At 40.9% G+C, this 22,099-nt stretch overlaps 1 protein-coding gene across 9 annotated transcripts in view; it reads right to left on the bottom strand.

Annotated features, from left to right (window-relative positions):
- The window catches only part of amz2 (archaelysin family metallopeptidase 2), a 35,516-nt gene that overhangs the window by 1,756 nt on the left and 11,661 nt on the right, over window positions 1-22,099 (bottom strand). For 7 of the 9 annotated variants that reach the window (XM_078225615.1, XM_078225614.1, XM_078225610.1 and 4 more), the window contains 4 exons: window positions 18,259-18,432; window positions 11,039-11,167; window positions 9,360-9,520; window positions 5,714-5,890 (listed from right to left, as the gene is read on the bottom strand). In XM_078225615.1, the coding sequence (XP_078081741.1) occupies window positions 5,714-5,890; window positions 9,360-9,520; window positions 11,039-11,167; window positions 18,259-18,432 (641 nt within the window). Of the gene's footprint in view, window positions 1-5,238; window positions 5,500-5,713; window positions 5,891-9,359; window positions 9,521-11,038; window positions 11,168-18,258; window positions 18,433-22,099 lie in introns of all 9 variants that reach the window. The other 2 variants (XR_013499172.1, XM_078225609.1) reach the window with 2 other exon arrangements.

The following is a 22,099-nucleotide window of genomic DNA, read 5'->3' as shown; positions in this document are numbered from 1 at the left end:
AGGTTTGTAAAGACAGAAATAATATAGCATAATAATAATCAGTATATAATTAATGTATTATAGATCAACAATACACGAGATGAAAGTGTTTTTTTTTTAAGTACTTTTCAAAAATATCAGCCTTGTGTTTCATATTCTCCTCTCCCCACTCGCATCACCCAACACATCTGTAATCAGTAGCTGTAACCCAACACCACCACTCCCACACACACATGCACACACACAAGCAACACCAAAGCATGCGCAAACTGTTAAATAGGTTGGATGTCTCGAGTTTCAGAATATTCTGGTGTGCGGTTTATTCACATGAAAATAAATATGCATTGCATCCTACTTTTAATCTCAGTTCACACCATCAATACTTTTTTAAAACAACTTTTTTATGTCTCTGATGCTTTGGAGTTAAAGTTAGATTGGTTATTTTATGAAATCGATTACATATGTGACAATTACATATGTGGCAATACTGTGCTATTAATATATTTTATGTTTAGGGGGACTGCATTAAGATTGTATTTCTCTGCAAAGGAGTCGCTTTGTCTGGAGGGAATGCAGCAGATGCGATGCTGAGAAAGCAGGATAATAACTCATTTTAGTTAGGAATATGTTCCTTTGTAGAGTTAATGCACCTTTGTTTACTTACATTCTCCCAGGGTTTCAGACAACATTGACCAAGTCATGTCATATTAGGTGGAGTGGAGCTAGGCTTGTAGCAGAAAAAAGTTTTTTCATTTTTTTTTTAAAAAGAGTGCAAGTGCTGGAGAGAGCTACAAGCAGCTCCGTCTCGCTCTCTCTCTACAAAATCTCTCCAGAAGGTCCAAAGCTGTTGACAAAGGTTAAAGCAAGTATGCCTGGATTTGCTAACTGTTTTTAAAGAGAGATTTAAGTCTTTATGAGAAATATTCCTGAATTGGAACTGAATAGTAATAGGTTAGAATTTAAGGAGTTGTTCCTTTTCATGTTTAAAGATTGTTTAACAGTTAAGATTTTACTTAAAGTGTGTTATGAAGCCTTTTTGATAAAAAGGTACCTAATTTATCAGTGGGATGCAAAAATAGAAAAATTGTTGGGTGTCTGGTCTGGCTTCATAGCATACCTTGGGGTTCTGGTCTGGCACCCTAATACAAACAGCTGAAACTATGATACTGACTTGCCTCAAGTTCATCAACGTAAATTATTCCTTCATATTAGCTGCATGTGAAGTGATCTTACTTGATTCCGCAATATTGTTTCAGCTTCATAAGAGTCAATGAATACTGCCTAACAGAGCAGCACTATGACTTTCATAGTTACAGTAGCTAAGGTTATTCAGTATATACTGCCTGTGTTTAAAGTTTATTTATTAGTCACAAGTAAGGCTTACACTGCAATGAAGTTACTGCGAAATTCCCCTTGTCGCCACACTCCGGCGCCTGTTCAGGTCAATCCACCCAGCCAGCACATCTTTCAGACTGTGGGAGGAAACCGGAGCACCCAGAGGAAACCCACGCAGACACAGGGAGAACGTGCAAACTCCACACAGACAGTGACCCAAGCCGGGAATCGAACCTGGGTCCCTAGGGCAGCACGGTAGCACAGTGGTTAGCACTGCTGCTTCACAGCTCCAGGGGCCTGGGTTCGATTCCCGGCTTGGGTCACTGTCTGTGTGGAGTTTGCACATTCTCCTCGTGTCTGCGTGGGTTTCCTCCGGGTGCTCCGGTTTCCTCCCACAGTCCAAAGATGTGCGGGTTAGGTTGATTGGCCATGCTAAAATTGCCCCTTAGTGTCCTGGGATGCGTAGATTAGAGGGATTAGTGGGTAAAATATGTAGGGATATGGGGGTAGGGCCTGGGTGGGATTGTGGTCGGTGCAGACTCGATGGGCCGAATGGCCTCTTTCTGTACTGTAGGGTTTCTCCTCTCTCTGTGAGGCTAACCATTGTGCCATCATGCCGCCCAGTACCGTGTTGGTACTGCATTGGACCTAGTCACTCTAATACAATTCCCCAGCTCCACCATTACAAATCACTGCACCGCCATCGCACTCTTTTCCCATTCCCTTCAATATTTATCAGGTCTTCATCTGAATTCTTCTTAAATATCAACAGTATCTTGCAGTAATGCATTTTATCTGCTGAACAACCTAGCTGTACAGGTAGGCAGTAACAGAAACACAGTAAAGTATGAAGCAGGCATTCACCTTCCTGGCTCAGCCACATAGCCTCCTGATTTCTCCTGCAGTCAGTAACTGAGTTACGCTTAACTGCCTCTGCCTGTGCCAATCAGCACACAAAGATCCTGGATCCCCTCAGCACTCGAAGTGCTAAGGTTAAAGGGACCTTTGGGTTCACTGTCCACCCTTTTGTTGCGGGGCAGCAAGCAGTGATAACCTGCCATAGCCACCTCCCCACAACCACCACTGCTGCCTTGGAGGGAGTGCATCTCTGTGGGGGTCACAACCCACAGTTCCCTCTACAAGCTCTGATCAGTCTCATGGTCATATTGCAAACCAAGTGATGTTGCAACCACATCCTCATAACTTGTGAAAATTATTGAATGCAGTAGAATTCCCCTGTGAAGTAAGTACAGCACAGTTCCCTGGGAAACTGCTATGAAGATGTTTCAGTGCAGTTCCCACACTTGCAGGTGGGTAGCACAGACAAGCTGAACAAGGGATAAGAGGGTGAGAATTCTGATAACCACAAAGTGGTAGCCATAACATCAGGTGTGGATGTTTAGATGGTGTAACCATGTAGGTATACAAGTATATAGAGGTTGTAACTGGTTAACTACATTCACCTGGCATAAATGAAGTAATCAGAACTATTAGTTGTAATTGGATATCAATAACTTCTGAACAAATGTATACTTGTGATTGGCATATACCAACTACTTGCAAGATAAGCAAAGATATAATTGTGCATGGCATGTATCACTTAACAAGTCTGTATGCCACCTGGTAGAAAGCAGACTTCCTGACTAGAGCATGAATAAAGGCTGATTTAAAATTCTGAAAGCTTTGCCTTGTCTATGAAGGATGTGAAATATGCATTTGCAGGATAGAGGCAAAATTCTCTATCACCCTGGTCAGCAAATCCTTCCTGATAATTAGCACTCAAAACATACCTCTGAAAATGTGCACAGTACTTCCTTAAACTCAATCTATGGAGAAGTCAAAAGAACTGCACTTGAAAGTTATCAGATACCTTAAATAACGCTAGTGTGGGCCAACCTTTTGGCTAAGATCAAGTGTAGTATGGTCGGCAGCCCATGGTCGGCCGCACTTGGTTGAGGTCATTAGGTTACACTGAAGCTTCATATGTTTCATATGAAGCAATTTTTTAAAGCGGCATCTCGGCCTTTTGGCTAAGTTGCAAATGAGCTCAAGTCTTGGAGGAGGAACCTCCCCCTTCTCCAATCAGCTTGGCTCATGTAGATCAGGCCCAGGACGGGGTGGTTTGGTCGCTCGCCCTGTCTTGTCAGCCTGGATCTGAAATGTCTCAACTTGTTGAGACTGTGAATTGGATTTGATTTGATTGAATTGGAAAAGTATTTTTTAAAAATGTGGGCCAATTAGGAAGTTGAATGCATGCTCTTTGGTGAATGACAAATTTAATAGTTAATAGACCCGAGTGGTCCAGGTTCACCAACTGAGCATCAAATCAGCTGGTAGGGCTGAGTTTCATCATGATAGCACCAGTTTTGGTGCACACACAGGCCACTCGTGACTGCTGCTTCCAGTAAGTAGAGCAGAGCAGCGCAGCGCAGGTGCCTCCAGAAGCAACTAGAGGCTATCAACAACAATTACCAATGACCTGCTCAAGCTTGCTCAGGTTGCATTTTGCCAGAAACACTCAGCTCCAGATCACATTCAGCCTTGGTCTAACAGAGTGGAGTTAAATTTCAAAAAGTGAGGTGAGTGTGACTGCCATTCACACTATGACAGAATGTGGCATCAAGAAGCTCTAACAAAACTGAAGTCAATGGGAATTGAGAGAAAACTATCCAAAGCTGGCATAAAGAAAGAGGTTTGTGGTTGTCGAACACCAATCATCTCAGACTAAGGATATTACTGCAGTAGTTCCTTTACTACTGCCAATGCTCTAATGCAACAAAATTGCTTCATCAATAACCTTCTTGGGTCAAATATGGGGATGCTTGCAGCTGAATAGGACAGTGTTCAGTTCCATCTAGAACTCCTATAATGAAGCAGTCCATGCCCAAATGCAGCATGGTCTGGACAACTTCAGACCGTGATGAAAATGAATGGCGGAGCAGGCTTGACGGGCCGAATGGACTACACCTGCTTCTATTTTCTATGTTTCTAACAAGCTGACGACCGGCAATCAGCTAATATTTATTATAAAGCCACTGACTCCAACAGTTACCTTGACCACACTTCCTCACATCCTACACACTGTCAGGGCTCTATTCGTTGGGAAGGCCAAATGTATTGGGCTTGAAAAACATCCCTGTTCAGTCCAAAAGCATGACCCTGAGCTTCTGGTAGCATGTCAGTTTAATTTTCCAACTTACTCTCACACTGCCATGTCCGTCTTTGACCTGCTGCACTGTTCCAGTGACGCTCAAAGTAACCTCCAGGAACAGCATCTCATCTTTCAAATAGGCACTTTATTACCTTCTGGACTCGACACTGAGTTTAACGATTGCAGACTGTAAATTCTATCTCCTCATTTTGATTCCTATTCTTTGCATGTTTCGGTTTTTCTCTTATTTTTGCTTTCAGCACCTCTGCTCTCAGCACATCTTATGTTTATTTCTTTCTCTGCCTGCTCCTTCACCATTCCCTTTGGCCTGTAAAGATTAATCCTTCTGTCAATCAATCTATCCTGTTTTCCACCCCATCACAGGTCTTCCTTTAGTCCCATTCCCACCCTGCTCAAAACCTATTACATTTCTAACCTTTCCCAGTTTGGATGAAAGGTCATTGACCTGAAATGTTAACTGTTTCTCTCTCTACATATGCTTCCTGACCTGCTGAGCCTTTGCAATATTTTCTGTTTTCTTTGCTGTACTTTTTGTCTTTGTTTGGACTGGCTGATTTTAAAAGCTGATCTATTAAAATTAATCTTCACTTTAAGAACTAAAATTACTATACGTGCTGGTAGGATGCAAAGTAGTTACATAATTTATGTGAGGGGACATGTTATTCATGTTCAGAAACATGTTAGGCGAGTTCTACCACTAAACAATGAATATCAATTCATTCTTGACAGTTTTAGTTCAAAAAAACAATTACCTTGAACCACCACTCCAAAGCTTCCTAACTGTGATCGCAGCCGCCAGTGGAATAGCGAGTTGCAATTTTGAGTTAGCGAGTATCGAGGCAGCAATGACTGCTGTGCAGCTTGGACAGATTTCTGGACTGATTTCTGCGAGTGGGATGAAGGAGAGTGAACTGGAGGAGGTGAAGGAGTGGTAACTGGAGCACACTCAATTCCTTCCGTCTCCTACTCATACCTGCCTCTCCAAACATTTTCACCCTGGGTTCACATAATGCCTGGAAGCATTAAAATGGGGTCACACGAGGAAAACGTTTGGGAAGCACTACTCTATACATTAGGAAATATTCTGAAGAAAACCACTATAAAGTACTAATCAATCATAGTAATAATGTAATTTTCACAGTAGCACAATATATTCTTCATTTTTATTTGAAACCTTTCATAATACTTCACAGAGGAAAACAAAAAAGTTAATAACTGTTACTCTACCTTATATCTCTCCTTAATGTCAAAGTTAATGACGCACTGCAGCTTTCTTAGGCAAATAGGGCAAAGATCAATTGGTCGTCGGTCAGACTCCTCTAAATGGTTGGAACCTTGCATTACACATTGCAACCACTGGCAGTGATGCATGCCAAAAATGTGTCCAATTTCATGAGTTAAAGTCTGAAAATACAGAAAGTTTCAACTGAAGGTGACATAATAACCTGATTTACATATTTTTAAAAAATCAATAGAGCAATGCTATGTTCAGCTATCCATTCTTAAATATGAAAAAAACCTATTTTCAGTCTTTTCTGAAAGCTATATCTCTCCACTTTAACAGACCCAATCCAGAATACTATCTTCTATTCTCTAAAGATTTAATGCAGAATATACTTCATTGCTGTCAATGACAGCACCTATGTGGGAATGAATATGTCATCAGAATAGCCAGATATATTTGTAGATTGGAAAGGCTTTCATTCTGAGTGCACAGCTTATATATGACCAAACCCAAGAGGATAATGCAGGTGTGCGCAAAGTAGCCAGGGAGCTGCCAATATTCATCTTTCAACAGTGTCAAACTACGAAGCTCTCTCCACAAGACAGCCTCAAAGGCTGGCTCACGGGAACACGTGAAAGCCATACAGGCATGGCCCATCACCCCAGTGAGGAACCATATCACAGTAGCACAGAAGAGATACAACAGAAGCCACCATTACTAGCAAGCAGCAACAGAGCAATCCACTGGCTAGCTTAAAATGAGGTCCTATTACTTTGACCGATCTGTAGGCGTCCTTCAATGTGCCCAGCTAGTGTCTACAATTGTGAGACTTGTGGTGCCTGCAGAGAAGATTGGAGCTGGCACCAGAAGAATGTGCAGAAGGTCGAGAATCCTCAGAGGAGAATGAGGAGGAGCATCCGGATGGCACTTCATGTTGGCACCTCCAGCCGCAGACCTGCCTACTGAAGAAGCCTGTGACGGCCTCATCCAAGTCTGCTTCACTTGAAAGTGTGCTTTCAGCTTTGAAAGCTTTCCATCACAACCTCTGTGCAAACCAGTAGTTCAGATAAATATTCTTTCATTCAAATAAAGAGCATCAATGGTACAGGAACAATGCAATAAGCACCCAAATGATTCCCTTTGTGCAACGGAGACCTTTTCCTCATATGCTTTTTACTATTTCTTTTTGGTGCTACACCTATGGCTTCAGCAGGGCTAGCTACATCCTGCTCATTCTCCTGCTTTGACATGATACCCAAAACAGACAGCTCTGGGATTGAAGCCAGGAAGGGTTTCACCAAAGACTACCTGACCTGTATCTGTGCAAGGGCAAAGTTGGGCATCGGGTCAGGGCACAGCCTGGATGGCTCTCAGACGGGTGGAGGACAAGGGCTGGAAAAGGAAACAATTTGAGAAGAACTTCTACTGCCAACTGCCTTTTCTTCATCTTCCCTTCATGGGTCCACTCACATTTCCTTATTAACCAAGAGAAGAAGAGCTCTTGGCTGCATGTGATTGTGACATTTAGCCACAGCTTTGATAGATGCTGTGCAAACTGGCTATCATGGAGTGCAAGCTACTGGGTGCACTGCGTGACCTACCACATCAGACTCTCCACAAAGGTTCTTTCGATGGAGGTGGTCACCAATGGAAATGGTCACCAACGGAAATGCTGAGACATCATGACGATCATTCTAGAAATGGGCTCTTCCATTTTCCGTGCAACGTTGAAAACTGCCTCTGGAAATTCTGACTGATACATTGCTTGTTCCTGTTTCACAAATGTATGAACCCGGAGGCTCTCAATCTGTGTCCAGCTGAATAGAACTTGGTGTTCTGCACTCTCTTGACAGTGACTTTCCATTGCTGTCCTTGCATCCAGCACCTGCTCCATATGATGTCCTCCTAACTCCCTGCCACCCTATCTGTCAGAGAAACTGGGTTCACTGAGGTATGTGGATCTGTACAGGTGGAGGGCACACAGGAGTCACAGTGCCTCCTCAAAGAATTCTTGGCATCATCCCTGATCTCCTTTGCCAGCATTGACAATGCATCTGTATCAGATGAAAGTCATGATTTGGTGCTGAACCCAGGTTTCAAATGATCATATTGCAGATCATGACATTTAATGTAGTTGGTAAGAGTGATTCAGTATGACTGAGTTCAGTCAGTTCCAAGTGGCAACTTTACCCAACGTTGTCTCCAAGTTCCTTGGCCACCACAATGGGGACGACCTATACAGGTCGAACCCTGCTGATCTCCACAGTTTCCTCTTCCTTCAGTCTGGGTGGCAATGGCGACAGGCCTACCCCGGTTCTTTTCCTCTTCCTGGAATTGTGAGCTTTCTTTGGTTGCAAAGACAAAAGGCAAAGAGTTAGGAGTGTGAGCAGTTAACTGCTGAGGATAGAGGGCAAACAACCGAGGAAAGCCTCTATGGGAATGAAACGAGAGGGCAACATGTTGCAAGTGAGTGTTAGTCCTGCTGGTTGAGGCAGAGATTTGAGGAGGAGGTTGGAGAAAAGGAATGTTGTATGACATTAAAGTACATTGATCAAAGGAGTGTTGCGCAGAAGAACGCCGAGGTGGTGGGAGAGTGTTGTCTGCCAATGGAGAGTTTCAGGACACTTACACTGTCAGGCCTCATTAAACCTTTTCCAGCAATGAATCTAGCCCCATGGTACACACTTTGACTACTAACAGATTCAGCAAATACATGTCTACTTGCTAAAGCTATATGGTCTCCTCCTGCCATCCTGAACAAAGTGAAACAAGGGGTTAATCTTTCCACATCTATCCATGCTGCAGATCATTATTCCCTTATACTGGATTGTTTCCGACCAGGAAATGGTGGAGAAATGGGGACTTGGTGGGGTAGTGGTAATGTCATCAACTAGCAATCTAGAGGCCCAGGCTAATGCTCTGGGGACACGGGTTCAAATCCCACCACAGAAGATAGGTGGAATTTAAATTCAATTAATAAAGTCTGAAATTGAAAACTAGTCTCAGTAATCGTGATCTTGAAACGATCATCAATTGTTGTAAAACCCATCTGTTCATTAATGTCCTTTAGGGAAGGAAATGTGTAATCTTTGGTCTGACCTACGTACAACTCCAGGCCCAAAGTAATGTGGTTGACTCCTAACTGCCCTCTGAAATGGACTGGCAAGCTATTCAATTCAAATGTAATTAGGGAACAAATGCTGGCTTTGCCACTGATAACCACATTCCATGGAAGAATAATTTTTTTTTAAAAATCACTGCAGTTATAATTGCTGAGAATATTGACATGCAGCAAGATCCATCCAGAAGGTGGGTGGATGCTGATTTCCTTGTAGTAGCCAAGAAAGAACACACAACAATGCATATCGTGAGAATATGAGCACGGAGATCACGTAGCTATTGACAATTTTTATTTTTACTAAGCAGAAATGCAATTAGCTGCTCGTGGATTTGCAGTTAGTCACATGTGACTGATATATTGGACTGCACTGGCCGATATTAAAACTTCAACCTACAACTATCTGACTCAGAGATAAAGGGACAGCCCAATTGAGCCAAGCTGAAACGATGTCTACAAAGCACAACTCTGCTCCTGTTTAAAGCAACTGTTTCTTAATGCAGTGTCTTCAGTTCTGCAAACGCACCCACCTTGCATGATCTTAGCAGCAGCTTGCTTGTAATGGGTGGTGTGTAGTATCCATCAAAGACTGAATAATCGTCAGGAGCCTGTTTCTTTTCCTTCAGCCTTCCTTTATAGTTCGTAGTGTAAAAATCATCATCATATCTAGCAAAGCTAAAAACGCCCATCCCTATAAAAGATACGTATAAGTTTGCACCAAGCATCATATTTCAGCATTTTTTCATGCTATGTACAAATAAGCCAAAATAACATCTACAACCAACTAACTCAAATTGAAAATCCGTTTAAGTATTATATATATATATATATATAAGGTTCCAAGGCAGCATTCAACAAGTTGCACTTTACTTCAAAAGTAAGAAATGCTCCTAAATTACGTGTTTAAATATTGAAAAATACTCAGGACATTCAGAGGATCAAATAAAATCTACTTACTTTCCACAGTGGCAAAAATGTTACAATTCTCAGCTGTAATGAACAGAACTGAATATTGCGGTTGATTAGAACTATAATCAACTGCTGACCTGAATTTGATTCACTTTCCAATTCAAATTAGTGGAAAGTACCTCACTTAAAAAAATGCTCCATCCCTTAACTTTAGCCACCTAATCAGTAGGGAGCCACGAATAACTGAGGTAGACAATCAGTCATCTGTGGAAATGTGCAGACATAAACTATTGATTTGGTTGCATTATTCCTGGAAATAAAACGGACGGCACTGCCAGCCCTCTGCAAGAAAACAGTAGGCTGATATCAGTCTCAGATTGTCAGCAGAGCTCTTCTTCCCTCCAAATTATTGCAATTTCTGAGGCAACTCTCAAGCATCAGTCCCATGTGCTCCTCCAATTGCTTCATACCTCACTGACAAATTAGTTATTTCTACCAACAGCTTACATAAGGAACAGGAGCTGGTCTAAGACATTTGGATCTTTGAACCTGTTCTGCCTTCAAAAAGATCATGGCTGATCTTCTGCATCAACTCTACCTTTCCACACTACCCCAAATCCCTTAATTCTCCTAATACTGGAAAATCTATATACCTCGGACTTGAATATACTCAATGACTGAGCAGCCACAGAGCTCTGGGGTAGAGAATTCCAAAGATTCACAAGCCTCTGAGTGAAGAAATTGCTTCTCATCTTAGTTCTTAATATCCAAACTCTTCTTCTGAGATGTGACCCTGTTCTAGATTCCTCAGTCAGGCAAAACATTTCCTCAGCATCCACCCTGTCAAGCCTCTCATTCTTCTAAACTCCAGGGAATATATCCTCAAATGACAATTCTCATCCCACTAACCAGTCCAGTGAACCTTTGCTGCACTCCCTGTAAGGCAACTATATCCTTCCTTAGATAAGGAGGCCAAAACTAAAGACAGTATTCTAAATGCAACTCATCAATGCCCGGTATAATTATTTCAATTTTTCGTCAGATGAGCTCTTCATTAATAACATTTGTTACTTTGTTCTGATGCTTATTTGGAGGACCCATAAGGCGGGTCAGGATGAGAAAGTAAATAAACCTATGTACGGTAAAGTTTACCTGGGCTTTGGATAGATTAGAATTACAAAGCTGATGATTATATAAATTAACCTCAATTACAGGAAGGTATGGCAGTAACTAAAGAAATTTAAACGCAAATGAAAACAAAAGGGGTGTGGGAAGGAATACACATCCTGCATTTCTTTACCTTCTGTAAGAGATGCCTGTCCAAACACAAAATTCCAGGAATCCTCTGGATAAAGGTCAATCATTGTAATTCCAACAATACAGAAAGCATCTTTAGGTTTTTTCTTCTTCAGGTACTGAAGAATACTACCTAAACAAAAAGCAAGAAATTGCAATGACCAGGTTGAAAATGCATTCTACCAACAATATTCAAAACTTGATACTCTACAACCAGAAACTTATGCATAGGTTTATCCATCACTTGATTTTTAGGCACAAAATGGTGGTATAGAAGATAGAAGGAAACATGTTCAGCCCTTTTCAGGAATAATTTACAAAGAGCTTCCCTCTATGCCTGCCTAAAACTGAATGTATTATTCCAAATATAGTTAGATAAGTAGTTTGTACATAATTGCAGTACCAAATCTTTGCTCTCCCATTCTTATGAAATCCAACATGGAGCAGCTTTTTTAAATAACATTTCAATAACTGATTAACTATTTTTTAATTCAGAACCTACCCTCCCAAATTATTTTGGTAATCCACCACTTCTAATGCGCTCATTTAAGATTTTATTCCCATATACAATTCCAAAATCCAAAGTTACGTTTGTCAAATTGAATCTGCGTGACACCCAATCTTTTGCAATTTTCTGCTTTCTTCTTCACAATCAGTTATACATCCTATTTTAGTTTCATCTTCAAACTTGGATATTTGCCCTTTATTCCAAATTCCTGGTTATTTACAATAAGATAAAAAGCTGGAGCCTCAGCATTACTATCTGACAAAATCGCAAGTTTCGCTGACAGACTACCTCTGTGGCAGGTAATGAAAGAACCAACATGAGGGAACAAACCTCATCCTTGCAGATGCTTTGATTGAGTTGCTTGGCACCACCATTGTGCGAGAGATCCAAAAAATAACCAGCAGCTCAAAACTGGGCATCCATGAAACCTAACTCCTCATCTCTCATCAAAAATTGACTTGCCCCCTTGAAAATAGACCAGACGAATGACGCTCTTAGAAAAACAGTTACTTTGGAGGAGTTTAAAAATTCACTTTCCGAAGTAGTGAGAATTCATGTAGAAGAGCAGAAGGTTAAAAACTGAGAGGTTAGCAGCAGAAACGGCAGATGATTATGAATTAATTCATCAAAGTTTGGTTTCTGACATCAGTTTTAGCCTGTGAGGGATAGAAACTGGGGAAAAGTGAAATCCTTAGGTGGTAAAGGAGATCTCGTGGGAAATAATAAAGACTGTGTACTTTGGGTTAAAAAAGAAACACATGAGGGTGGAAGAGAAATAAAAAGCCTCAGATGTTTTCACTGTAATAAATTAGGACACACAAAGTCGCAGTGTTGGCGATTTAAGAAAAGCACTGGGAAGACAGACGTGCTAAAACAGGATAAGCCAGTGGAGTTTGTTAAAGTGTTAAAAAGAAACACCAGTTGAAGCTAAAGAGGTGCAAAAAGAAGGTACAGCCTGGTCAGGGGTTATTTGATAAGAAAGTGCCAGATCTCTTTAAAGAATTTCCGTGTGTGGGTTCAGTTTACTCATGTGTATTAGGAGGAGTAGGAGGTAAAGAAGTTAAAATTTTAAGAGATATGGGGGAAAGTCAATCTTTGATGGTGAGAGATGAGGAGTTATGTAGTTTGGAAGGAATATTGCCAGAAAAGGTGGTAATATGTGGAATTCAGGGCGAGAAGAGTAGTGCTCCATTATATAAGGTGTGGTTGGAGACTCCAGTGAAAAGTGGTTAAGCGGTTGTGGGAGTAATACAGAAATGGTCTTGTGCAGGGATACAGTTTATCTTGGGTAATGATATAGCTGGATCACAGCTGGAGTGATGCCTACTGTGGTTGAAGAGTCAGTGGAAAATCAAACAACTGAGTTGTTAAAAGGCACACATACTGGGATTTTTCCTGATTATGTGGTAACTAAGTCACAAAGCCACAGGTTAAGACAAGTGGGGAAATTAAAAAGTGAAGATAAAAAAGTTCAAGTTTAATTATCAGAAACAATTTTTGATCAAATAGTTGGAAAAGAACAAGAACAGGTGGAGGATGAAGTGGATATTTTTAATTCAGTAACACTGGCAGAATTACAACAGAAAGGTACAGAGATAAAGTTGTATCAGAAAGCGTACATGGAGGAAGAGTGTATACCAGAATGCAATCACCTTAAAAATGAGGTCTTAATGAGGAAATGGAGACCTTTACAAATTCAGGCGGGTGAAAAATGGGGAGAAGTTCACCAAGTGGTATTGCCGTTCGGGTATAGAAAGCAGGTGCTATGGGTAGCACATGAGGTACCAGTAGGAGGTCATTTGAGAGTAAGGAAAACTCAAAGTAAAATACAAAAACGTTTTTACTGGCCTGGACTGCATAAAGATGTGGTTGAATTTTGCTGGTCATGTCACACGACAGGCAATAGGGAAACCTCTAGCAGTGATAAAACCAGCATTCTTAATCCCATTCCAGCATTTGAGGAACCATTTACAAGGGCCTTAATTGATTGCATAGGACCCCTCCCTAAAACAAAAAGTGGGAATCAATATCTATTGACCATAATGGATGTGTCTACTAGGTTTCCAGAGACCATTCCATCATGCAACATTACAGCTAGAAGGATTGTAGAGGAGTTACTCTTTTTTTTAAACTACATGTGGACTACACATATAAATACAATCAGATCAAAGATTAAATTTTACCTCAAAGTTATTCAGGAGGTTATGGATAGCTTAGAGGTAAAACAATTTACATCAACTGCGTACCGTCCGGAATTGCAGGAACTTTAGAGCGGTGGCATCAAACTTTAAAGACAATGTTGAGGGCTTATTGTCAAGATTATCCAGAGGAATTCCATTTATACTTTTCGCAATTAGGGATGCACCTAATGAATCAACTACATTCAGTCCATTTGAATTGATTTTTGGTCATACGGTAAGAGGACCACTTAAATTAATTAAAGAGAAATTGGTAAGTGGTCTGAGACTACATTATCGGGCTATGTGTCAAATTTTAGGGAAATATTGAACAGAACAGGTGAGTTGGCCAGACTACATTTAAAAGTGGCACAGCATGTGATGAAACAGGAAGTGGATAAGAAATCAAAAATTCATAGTTTTGTTAGAGGGGTGTCTTAGTATTACTACCAGTGGTCGGTGAACTTTTAAGAGCAAGGTTTAGTGGACCTTATCAAATTGAAAATAAAGTGAGGCAAATTATTTGATAAGAACACCAGATAGAAGGAAAAGTCAAGAGGGTATCATTGAATATGCTCAAACGGTATTTTGATAGGGAAGGAAAGTAGAAGAGGGATGTGTTAATGGTTACACCAGATTGAAGAATCAAATCCAGATGATTTTGAATTTGACATTCCTCAAACTAAATTGGATAATGAGGAAGTTATCAGAAATTGGAATAAATTATTGAGTTACCTTCCGGAGGAAAATCAAAGTGACCTGAAAGAGTTATTAAAATCACATGGAGAGATATGTGGGAATAAACTAGGGAGTACTGAAATAATTGTGAATGAGGTAGTTGTAGAGCTGTTCCAATAGAGCAATATCTGTACAGACTTAATCTTCTCAAGTTGGTTCAGAAGGAGAAACTGATGTTTACTCCATCTGAGATGCAGCAGCCGAAAGTCTCGATCAATGATGAAAAACTAGTGAAGGTGGAGGAAAACCAGTTACTGGACAATGATGTGAATAAAGAAAGTGAGCAGGTACGGAGGCAGATGCAAGAACAGTTGATTGAATTCGAACCTGTCCCTGAGTTGCTGAAATTATCTGAACATAAATTGCAAGAGGTGATCCCAAAAGGGAAATTGAGGAGCAGAAGTATTGTACGACTGCAGACAGAAGAAAAGGACAACATGTGAAATTGGACTGTTAGCTGAAACTGTACCATCATTCCAAATGAACTGCTGAAATAATGAATCTATACAGTTGGCAGATACAAGGATACCAAGTGAAACAGTACTGCTCACAGCTGGTGTTCAGGTAAATTACAATGCTTTTCATAGCCACATATTTGCCACAGTGATCTCTGGAACCTGGTTGCAACGGGTTCTGACATCAAGGGAGACAATCTACTGTGTGTTTTTGCCAAAGTGTATGCAGAAAGTGAAGGTGAAAAGCCAGAGCAAACAAAGGAGCTGGACTGCCTGTCAGAGGAACTAAGACCAGTTAAAAGGAAAGAGGACAGAGATAAGGTGACCTTTCTGAATGGCCCTGACTACACGCATGTAAAGTTGTATCCCCCTTATCCTGTCGAGCTCTTTGAGGACATGACCAGAGCTCATTTCTAATCATAATGACGAAATTGAGTTCGAGCTTGGAATCAAAGCATTATGGACTGAAGGAGAATTTTGGAGAGGAATGAGGAAGCAGCTGAACAACAGCAGTGTGTTGAGAAATGAAAGAAGGAATGTTCGGTGGTGGAAGACAAGGACTGAATGGACTATACTGCTGTTATGTGTGTAGTAGTGTACTAATACTTTGAAACCAGAAGGTTTTGAAAAATGAAGCCATCTTTGCATATTGATGGTTCATTTTTTTCTTAAGGGGGAAGGTGCGATGACACTGCCTTTAATAAATATATTTGAGCTCTGTTTTTGTGCAGAATGTTTCTAGCAATCTCTTCCACTTTATCTGTGCCATTCTGTCTACAACTGCTATCCTGTATCGTTACTGCAGCATCATAATTGCATAATCTGAACTGATGCTGTTCTTGGTGTTCTCCTGGAATTTTGCAGAGTGGGGCTTGATTGGGATGACTGGCAGGTATGGTCATGTGACAGGGGAAGCTGGGCTTTTACAGAATATTCAAGTTTAGATGCTGTTTGGGAGCTGAGAGAAAGCAGTGTCTCTTTTTTTTTACCCCTCACTGAAGTTGGAAACTGGAATCTGCTAATGGATAAGTTTCTATCTTGGAGAGTCTGCTGTATGAGAGGGGATTTTTCTCTGAGAGTTGCTGTTTCGAAAATTGCTGCCTGGATTTCTGTCCAGAAGTATTAAAAAGCCAAAAATCCAGCATCACGTGAGCATACTTATTTTTATGCTAATTCTGAAGAAAGGTGCATGTCTATGGGATTTTGCTTTAAATTGGAACAACAGCTGTTAAGGATTATATTTTGCCATGACTAAATGTTTTAATTGGTAAAAGTTATGCTAAATCTTTGTGTTATATTCTAACTGTGTTCTTAAATAATGTTTGTTTTGATAAAAGCTTCCTCGTGGATCACTTGAATCATACCTGGAGTGAAACACTTTATGCTCACCCAAATGCCAAAATCAAATGCAAATGTTGAGGTCTAGGCTAACTAATATACCTTGGGGTTTCTGGTCAAGCCTTAACACAGGAGTTCCTCAGACTAGTGTCCTATGACCAACCATCTTCAGTTGCCTCATCACTGACATTCCCTCCATCATAAGGTCAGGAGTAGGAATGTTCACTGATGATTGGACAATGTTCAGTACCAATCACAACTCCTCTGATACTGAAACAGTCCTTGCCAATAAACAGCAGCACCTGGGCAACATTCGGGCTAGGAATGATATGTGGCAAGTAACATTTGTACCACACAAGTGCCAAGCAATGGCCATTTCCAACAAGAGAGAATCCAATGGTATTATCATTGCTGAATTCCCCATGATCAAAATCCTGGGGATTACCTGTTAACCAAGTAAAAAGTGGGGACATTCACAGATGATAGTACAGTGTTCCATTTGCAAATTCACAGATAACAAAGCATTTCGTGCTCATGTGCAAGCATGGCCTGCATGGGCAACATTCAGGGTTGAGCTGATTAAGTAACATTCAAGTCATTCTAGTGCTTGGCAATGGTCATCTCCAGCAAGACAGCCTAACATTACCATTGCCAAATGCCCTGCCATCTACATCCTGTGAAATCACCACTGACCAGAAACTTAATTGGACTAGTTGCATAAATAACATAGCCACAAAAGTAGATCAGAAGCTGGCAATTCTGTAGAGAGTGACTTCCCAACTTCCCAAAGCCTCTCCAGCATATACAAGGCATTAATCAGGAGTGCAATGTAATAATCTTCTCTACTTGCCTGGATCAGTGCCATTCTAACAAAGTAGCATGCTTGACAGGTACCCAGTTCCCACATTAAACATTCACTTCCTCCACCATCAGGGAACCGTGGCTTTGGGGTGTACCCTCTATAACATGTTCTGCAGCAAACTGTCAAAGCTTCTTCAACAGTAACATCCAAACCTGGGACCTCTATTGCCTAGAAGGACAAAGACAGATTGCACATACACCAAACTGATTTGGAAATATTTGGTCATTCACTCATCATCACTGAGACAACATCCCAGAGCTCACATCTAACAACATTGAGTTTACCTACACCACACAAACTATAGAAGGCAACTCAACACCACCATTCGCTGGGAATTAGAAATGGATAATAAATGATGGTTTTGCCAGCACCTCTCTCAACCCATGAGCCAGACTGTGCCTTTTATCCCACTCTTCCTACTCAATTTCCTACATGTGGCACATGGCTCATCCCAACTTCAATTCACAATTTTCACTCAAAATTATGCCCTAGCTCTAAAGTCAGTTCCGTCATAAATTGAATATTACACCTGACATACAATCATAAGAAACTGATGGGCTGGAAAAGACAAGCTAGTCCATCAAGTCTGTGCCACACCATGATAGCTGGAGCATCATGATTTAATATTCGTTCCCTCTCTCCATACCCACCATCAGCTTTTCAGGATTCTATCCTTAACAGACTTTACTACTGTAGTGATTCAGTCTCAGGGTAGTTGTGCAATACAATTGCGATGAATTATTGGAGATACATGATAATTACCCTAAGCCCCTCTCAATTACCACCAAGCAGTAAAATTCCAGGAATCGACTTGCCCAAATTACGCTACCCAAATAGTCTTAGAAGATGCATTAATCTAATAAAATTTAGAATAAATTAATACTTGTTCTTAAAATAATATATTATTTTGTATAAATTTCATGCAAACACACACACTTTGTTGGACTGAGGATTTTCAATCTTCATCTGTCTGCATGCTAAGTCCAGGGAAGCAAAATGACACAGAGGCTCTGTTCATTTCTTCTTCTATTTAATTTACTGATTTACTGTTAATAGTAGAATTCCTGTGATAACTAGCAAGTACCTTCTGATGCATGTACTACTTTGAACAAAATATTTGAGAACAGTTTAACTGTGGAGTAGTACCTGAACGGATCTGCAGATTGTGTGAATACGTATTGATACGGAACACACAACCGATTTGGGATACTGAAACAGGGTCCAAGAATTTGACCTTCAGGCTGCAGAAAAATGCCTCACAATATTCCTTTAACCAGAGTATGTATGTCTCAGTGGTTGCCTCTGAATCACCAAATGAACCTGAAAACAGAAAATACAACATAAAGAGTAAGCAAAAAAAATCTGAAGTTTGAAACCTTTGGAAATTTTAAGTTACTAACTAAAAACATTAATTGTGGACTGATTTTATAATAAAAATGCATAATCAGAAACCATTCATACAATTTCACAAAAATAAAGTCACCAGCCATGTCTAAACGTTTATTTACAATTGACTGGTAGAATCTTGTAAAACAGGATGCTGGAAATCTGAAATAAAAACAGAAAATGCTGGAAATACTCAGCAGGCCTAACGGAATCCTTGGAAAGAGAGACAGAGTTAATGTTTCAGGCCTGTAACCTTTCATCAGAACTGGGAAAAATTGGAAATGTAAGTAGGAAGAAGGAAAAAGAGAAGATCTGTGAAGGGGTGAAGGCCAGAAGTTAAGTAGCAAAAGGTTTCATGTTGCAAAGCCAAATGGAGCAATAATGGGATAAGTAAAGAAACAAATCATGTGTCCACAGGGGGCATGAATAGTCTGATCTTGAATGACTGCCAACGAAACCAAAGCAAAAGAGGAGAGAAATGAGAGAGAAAACCAAATAAAGAAATCACACTTTCAGCGAATTATGTCTCTGAACTCATGCATGGGTGCTTTTCTGCATCTACAGCCTTCTGTATATTTCCACAAGATGTAAAATCTGATTCTTTAATGCTCTCCCAAAATGTATGACCCATCACTTTCCCACAATAATTGCATTTGTCACCTGTCTGCACATTGCACTATTCTATGTTTTCCTTTCCAGTCTCCCTTGCTATACGCCAAACCTCATGTTCCTTCTACCCAAATACAATCATCCAGAGCAAAAGTGGATCCAACATTTACCCCGCAGTACACCACTTTGGACCATTCCCAAATTCAAACAACATCCGTTTACCTAACTCTTTGCTTCCTGTCCATCAACCAACTTTCCTTTCATGTGGCAATATTTTCCTCTTACCATACTAACTTCTTTAAAACCAGCCGCTTCAGAGACAGTTTGTTCAAAGCGTTTTGAACTTCACTGACTGCATTCCCTTTATTAACCAACATTTATCACACAACATTTAAGAAAATAATAAATTTATCAAACACATCTGGTCTTAAATAAATACCACTGGCTGCTCTTCATTTACAATGGATTTCTAAATACTCAACACGTTTATTGTAAATAATGAATTCCAAGAGTTTGTGACAACCGAAAGTCTAGTTGACCTTTGAAAGTGCTGGTTAAATTGACTGCTTTAGTCACATGCACTGATTTTAATACAAGATATCCTACACTCCAACACAAGCAAATATCCTTTGCATGTTTACATAGAACACAGAACATAGAACAGTACAGCACAGAACAGGCCCTTCGGCCCACGATGTTGTGCCGAGCTTTATCTGAAACCAAGATCAAGCTATCCCACTCCCTATCCAATAACCGCTTAAATGTTCCTAAAGTGTCTGACTCCACTATCACTGCAGGCAGTCCATTCCACACCCCAACCACTCTCTACGTAAAGAACCTACCTCTGATATCCTTCCTATATCTCCCACCATGAACCCTATAGTTATGCCCCCTTGTAATAGCTCCATCCACCCGAGGAAATAGTCTTTCAACGTTCACTCTATCTATCCCCTTCATCATCTTATAAACCTCTATTAAGTCTCCCCTCAGCCTCCTCTGCTCCAGAGAGAACAACCCTAGCTCCCTCAACCTTTCCTCATAAGACCTACCCTCCAAACCAGGCAGCATCCTGGTAAATCTCCTCTGCACTCTTTCCAGCGCTTCCACATCCTTCTTATAGTGAGGTGACCAGAACTGCACACAATATTCCAAATGTGGTCTCACCAAGGTCCTGTACAGTTGCAGCATAACCCCACGGCTCTTAAACTCCAACCCCCCGTTAATAAAAGCTAACACACTATAGGCCTTCTTCACAGCTCTATCCACTTGAGTGGCAACCTTTAGAGATCTGTGGATATGGACCCCAAGATCTCTCTGTTCCTCCACAGTCTTCAGAACCCTACCTTTGACCCTGTAATCCACATTTAAATTAGTCCTACCAAAATGAATCACCTCACATTTATCAGGGTTAAACTCCATTTGCCATTTTTCAGCCCAGCTTTGCATCCTATCTATGTTTATTTAACATTCAGCAATCAAATAAAGCACTTACGATCTAAAAAAAAATATTGTCTGCCTTTCACAAATCATTTCACCAACACAAAAAAGTCAAAGGACATATGCATAACGTGTGCAAGTTTGAGTATTGAGATGACATGCCCAATGCTGGAATTAATGCAATTAGTCACATCTGGATTCATTATGAGCCACATGTGCTAATATATTGGACAGCACCGGCTATTTGATTCATTTTCTTCCTTTTGACAAAACTGTTATATTAGTTACATCTCAGTCTCAATGCACAAAATTGTATTTTTTCTACAATATAAACGGAGGAGCTGAGAAATGCAAAATTGAGGTGCTACAGTGCCACCACTGGCCAGAAAGTGTAAATGCTCTCTGCAGCCAAAAATGAGTCCTGAATGCCGTGTTACCTGCCCAGTGCCAGGGCTAAGGACATCTCCTCAGGGTGGGAGAGGAACTTGGAATGGGAGGGGGAAGCATCCAGTTGTTGGGGTCTATATGGGTGCCAATACAGGTAAGACTAAGGCTCTGCTGAGGGAGTATAAACAGCTAGGGACTAAATTAAAAATGAACCACAAAAAATAGAAACATAGGAGCAGGAGGAGGCCATTTGGCCCTTCGAGCCTGTTCCGGCACTCATCACAATCATGGCTGATCATCCAACTCAATAGCCTAATCCTGCTTTTCCCCATAATCTTTGATCCCATTCACCCCAAATGCTATATCCAGCCGCCTCTTGAATACATTCAATGTTTTGGCATCAACTACTTCCTGTGATAATGAATTCCACAGGCTCACCACTCTTTAGGTGAAGAAATGTCACCTCACCTCCGTCCTAAATGGCCTACCCTGAATCCTCAGACTGTGAGCCCTAGTTCTGGACTCTCCCCACCATCGGGAATATGCTGCCTGCATCTACCCTGTCTGGTCCTGTTAGAATTTTATAAGTCTCTAAGAGATCCCCCTCATTCGTCTGAACTCCAGCGAAAACAATCCTAACCTAGCCAATCTCTCCTCATACATCAGTCCCGCCATCCCCGGAATCAGCCTGGTAAACCTTCATTGCACTCCCTCGAGAGCAAGAATATCCTTTCTCAGAAAAGGAGACCAAAACTGCACACAATACTCGAGGTGTGGCCTCACCAAGGCCCTGTATAAGTACAAAGGCAACAGACTCTGGATTACGACTTAAACCACAAGCAAATTGATATAGGATAAATGAGATCAGAGAATTGAATGCATGGCTCAAGGACTGTAGTGGGAGAAATGGGTATCGATTCATGGGACAGTAGCACCAGCACTGGGGAAAGTGGGAACCGTACTATTGAAATGGCCTTCACCTGAATTGCGCTGGGACCAGTGTACTAACCAATCTATAACTAGGACTATAAATAAATGGAGGGGGTGACAGGGTGTGGATGGCAGAGAGGGTTCATGTCAGGGGAGATTTGAAATGTTAAAGGGAAAGGACAAGGCATAGTAAGGCATAATAATGCAGAGTAACAGGATATCGATGCAGGTAATTATT

Source organism: Mustelus asterias, chromosome 12 (genome assembly GCF_964213995.1).
Source record: "Mustelus asterias chromosome 12, sMusAst1.hap1.1, whole genome shotgun sequence".
Classification (NCBI taxonomy): domain Eukaryota; kingdom Metazoa; phylum Chordata; class Chondrichthyes; order Carcharhiniformes; family Triakidae; genus Mustelus; species Mustelus asterias.
This window is presented reverse-complemented; position numbering and strand designations above follow the sequence as displayed.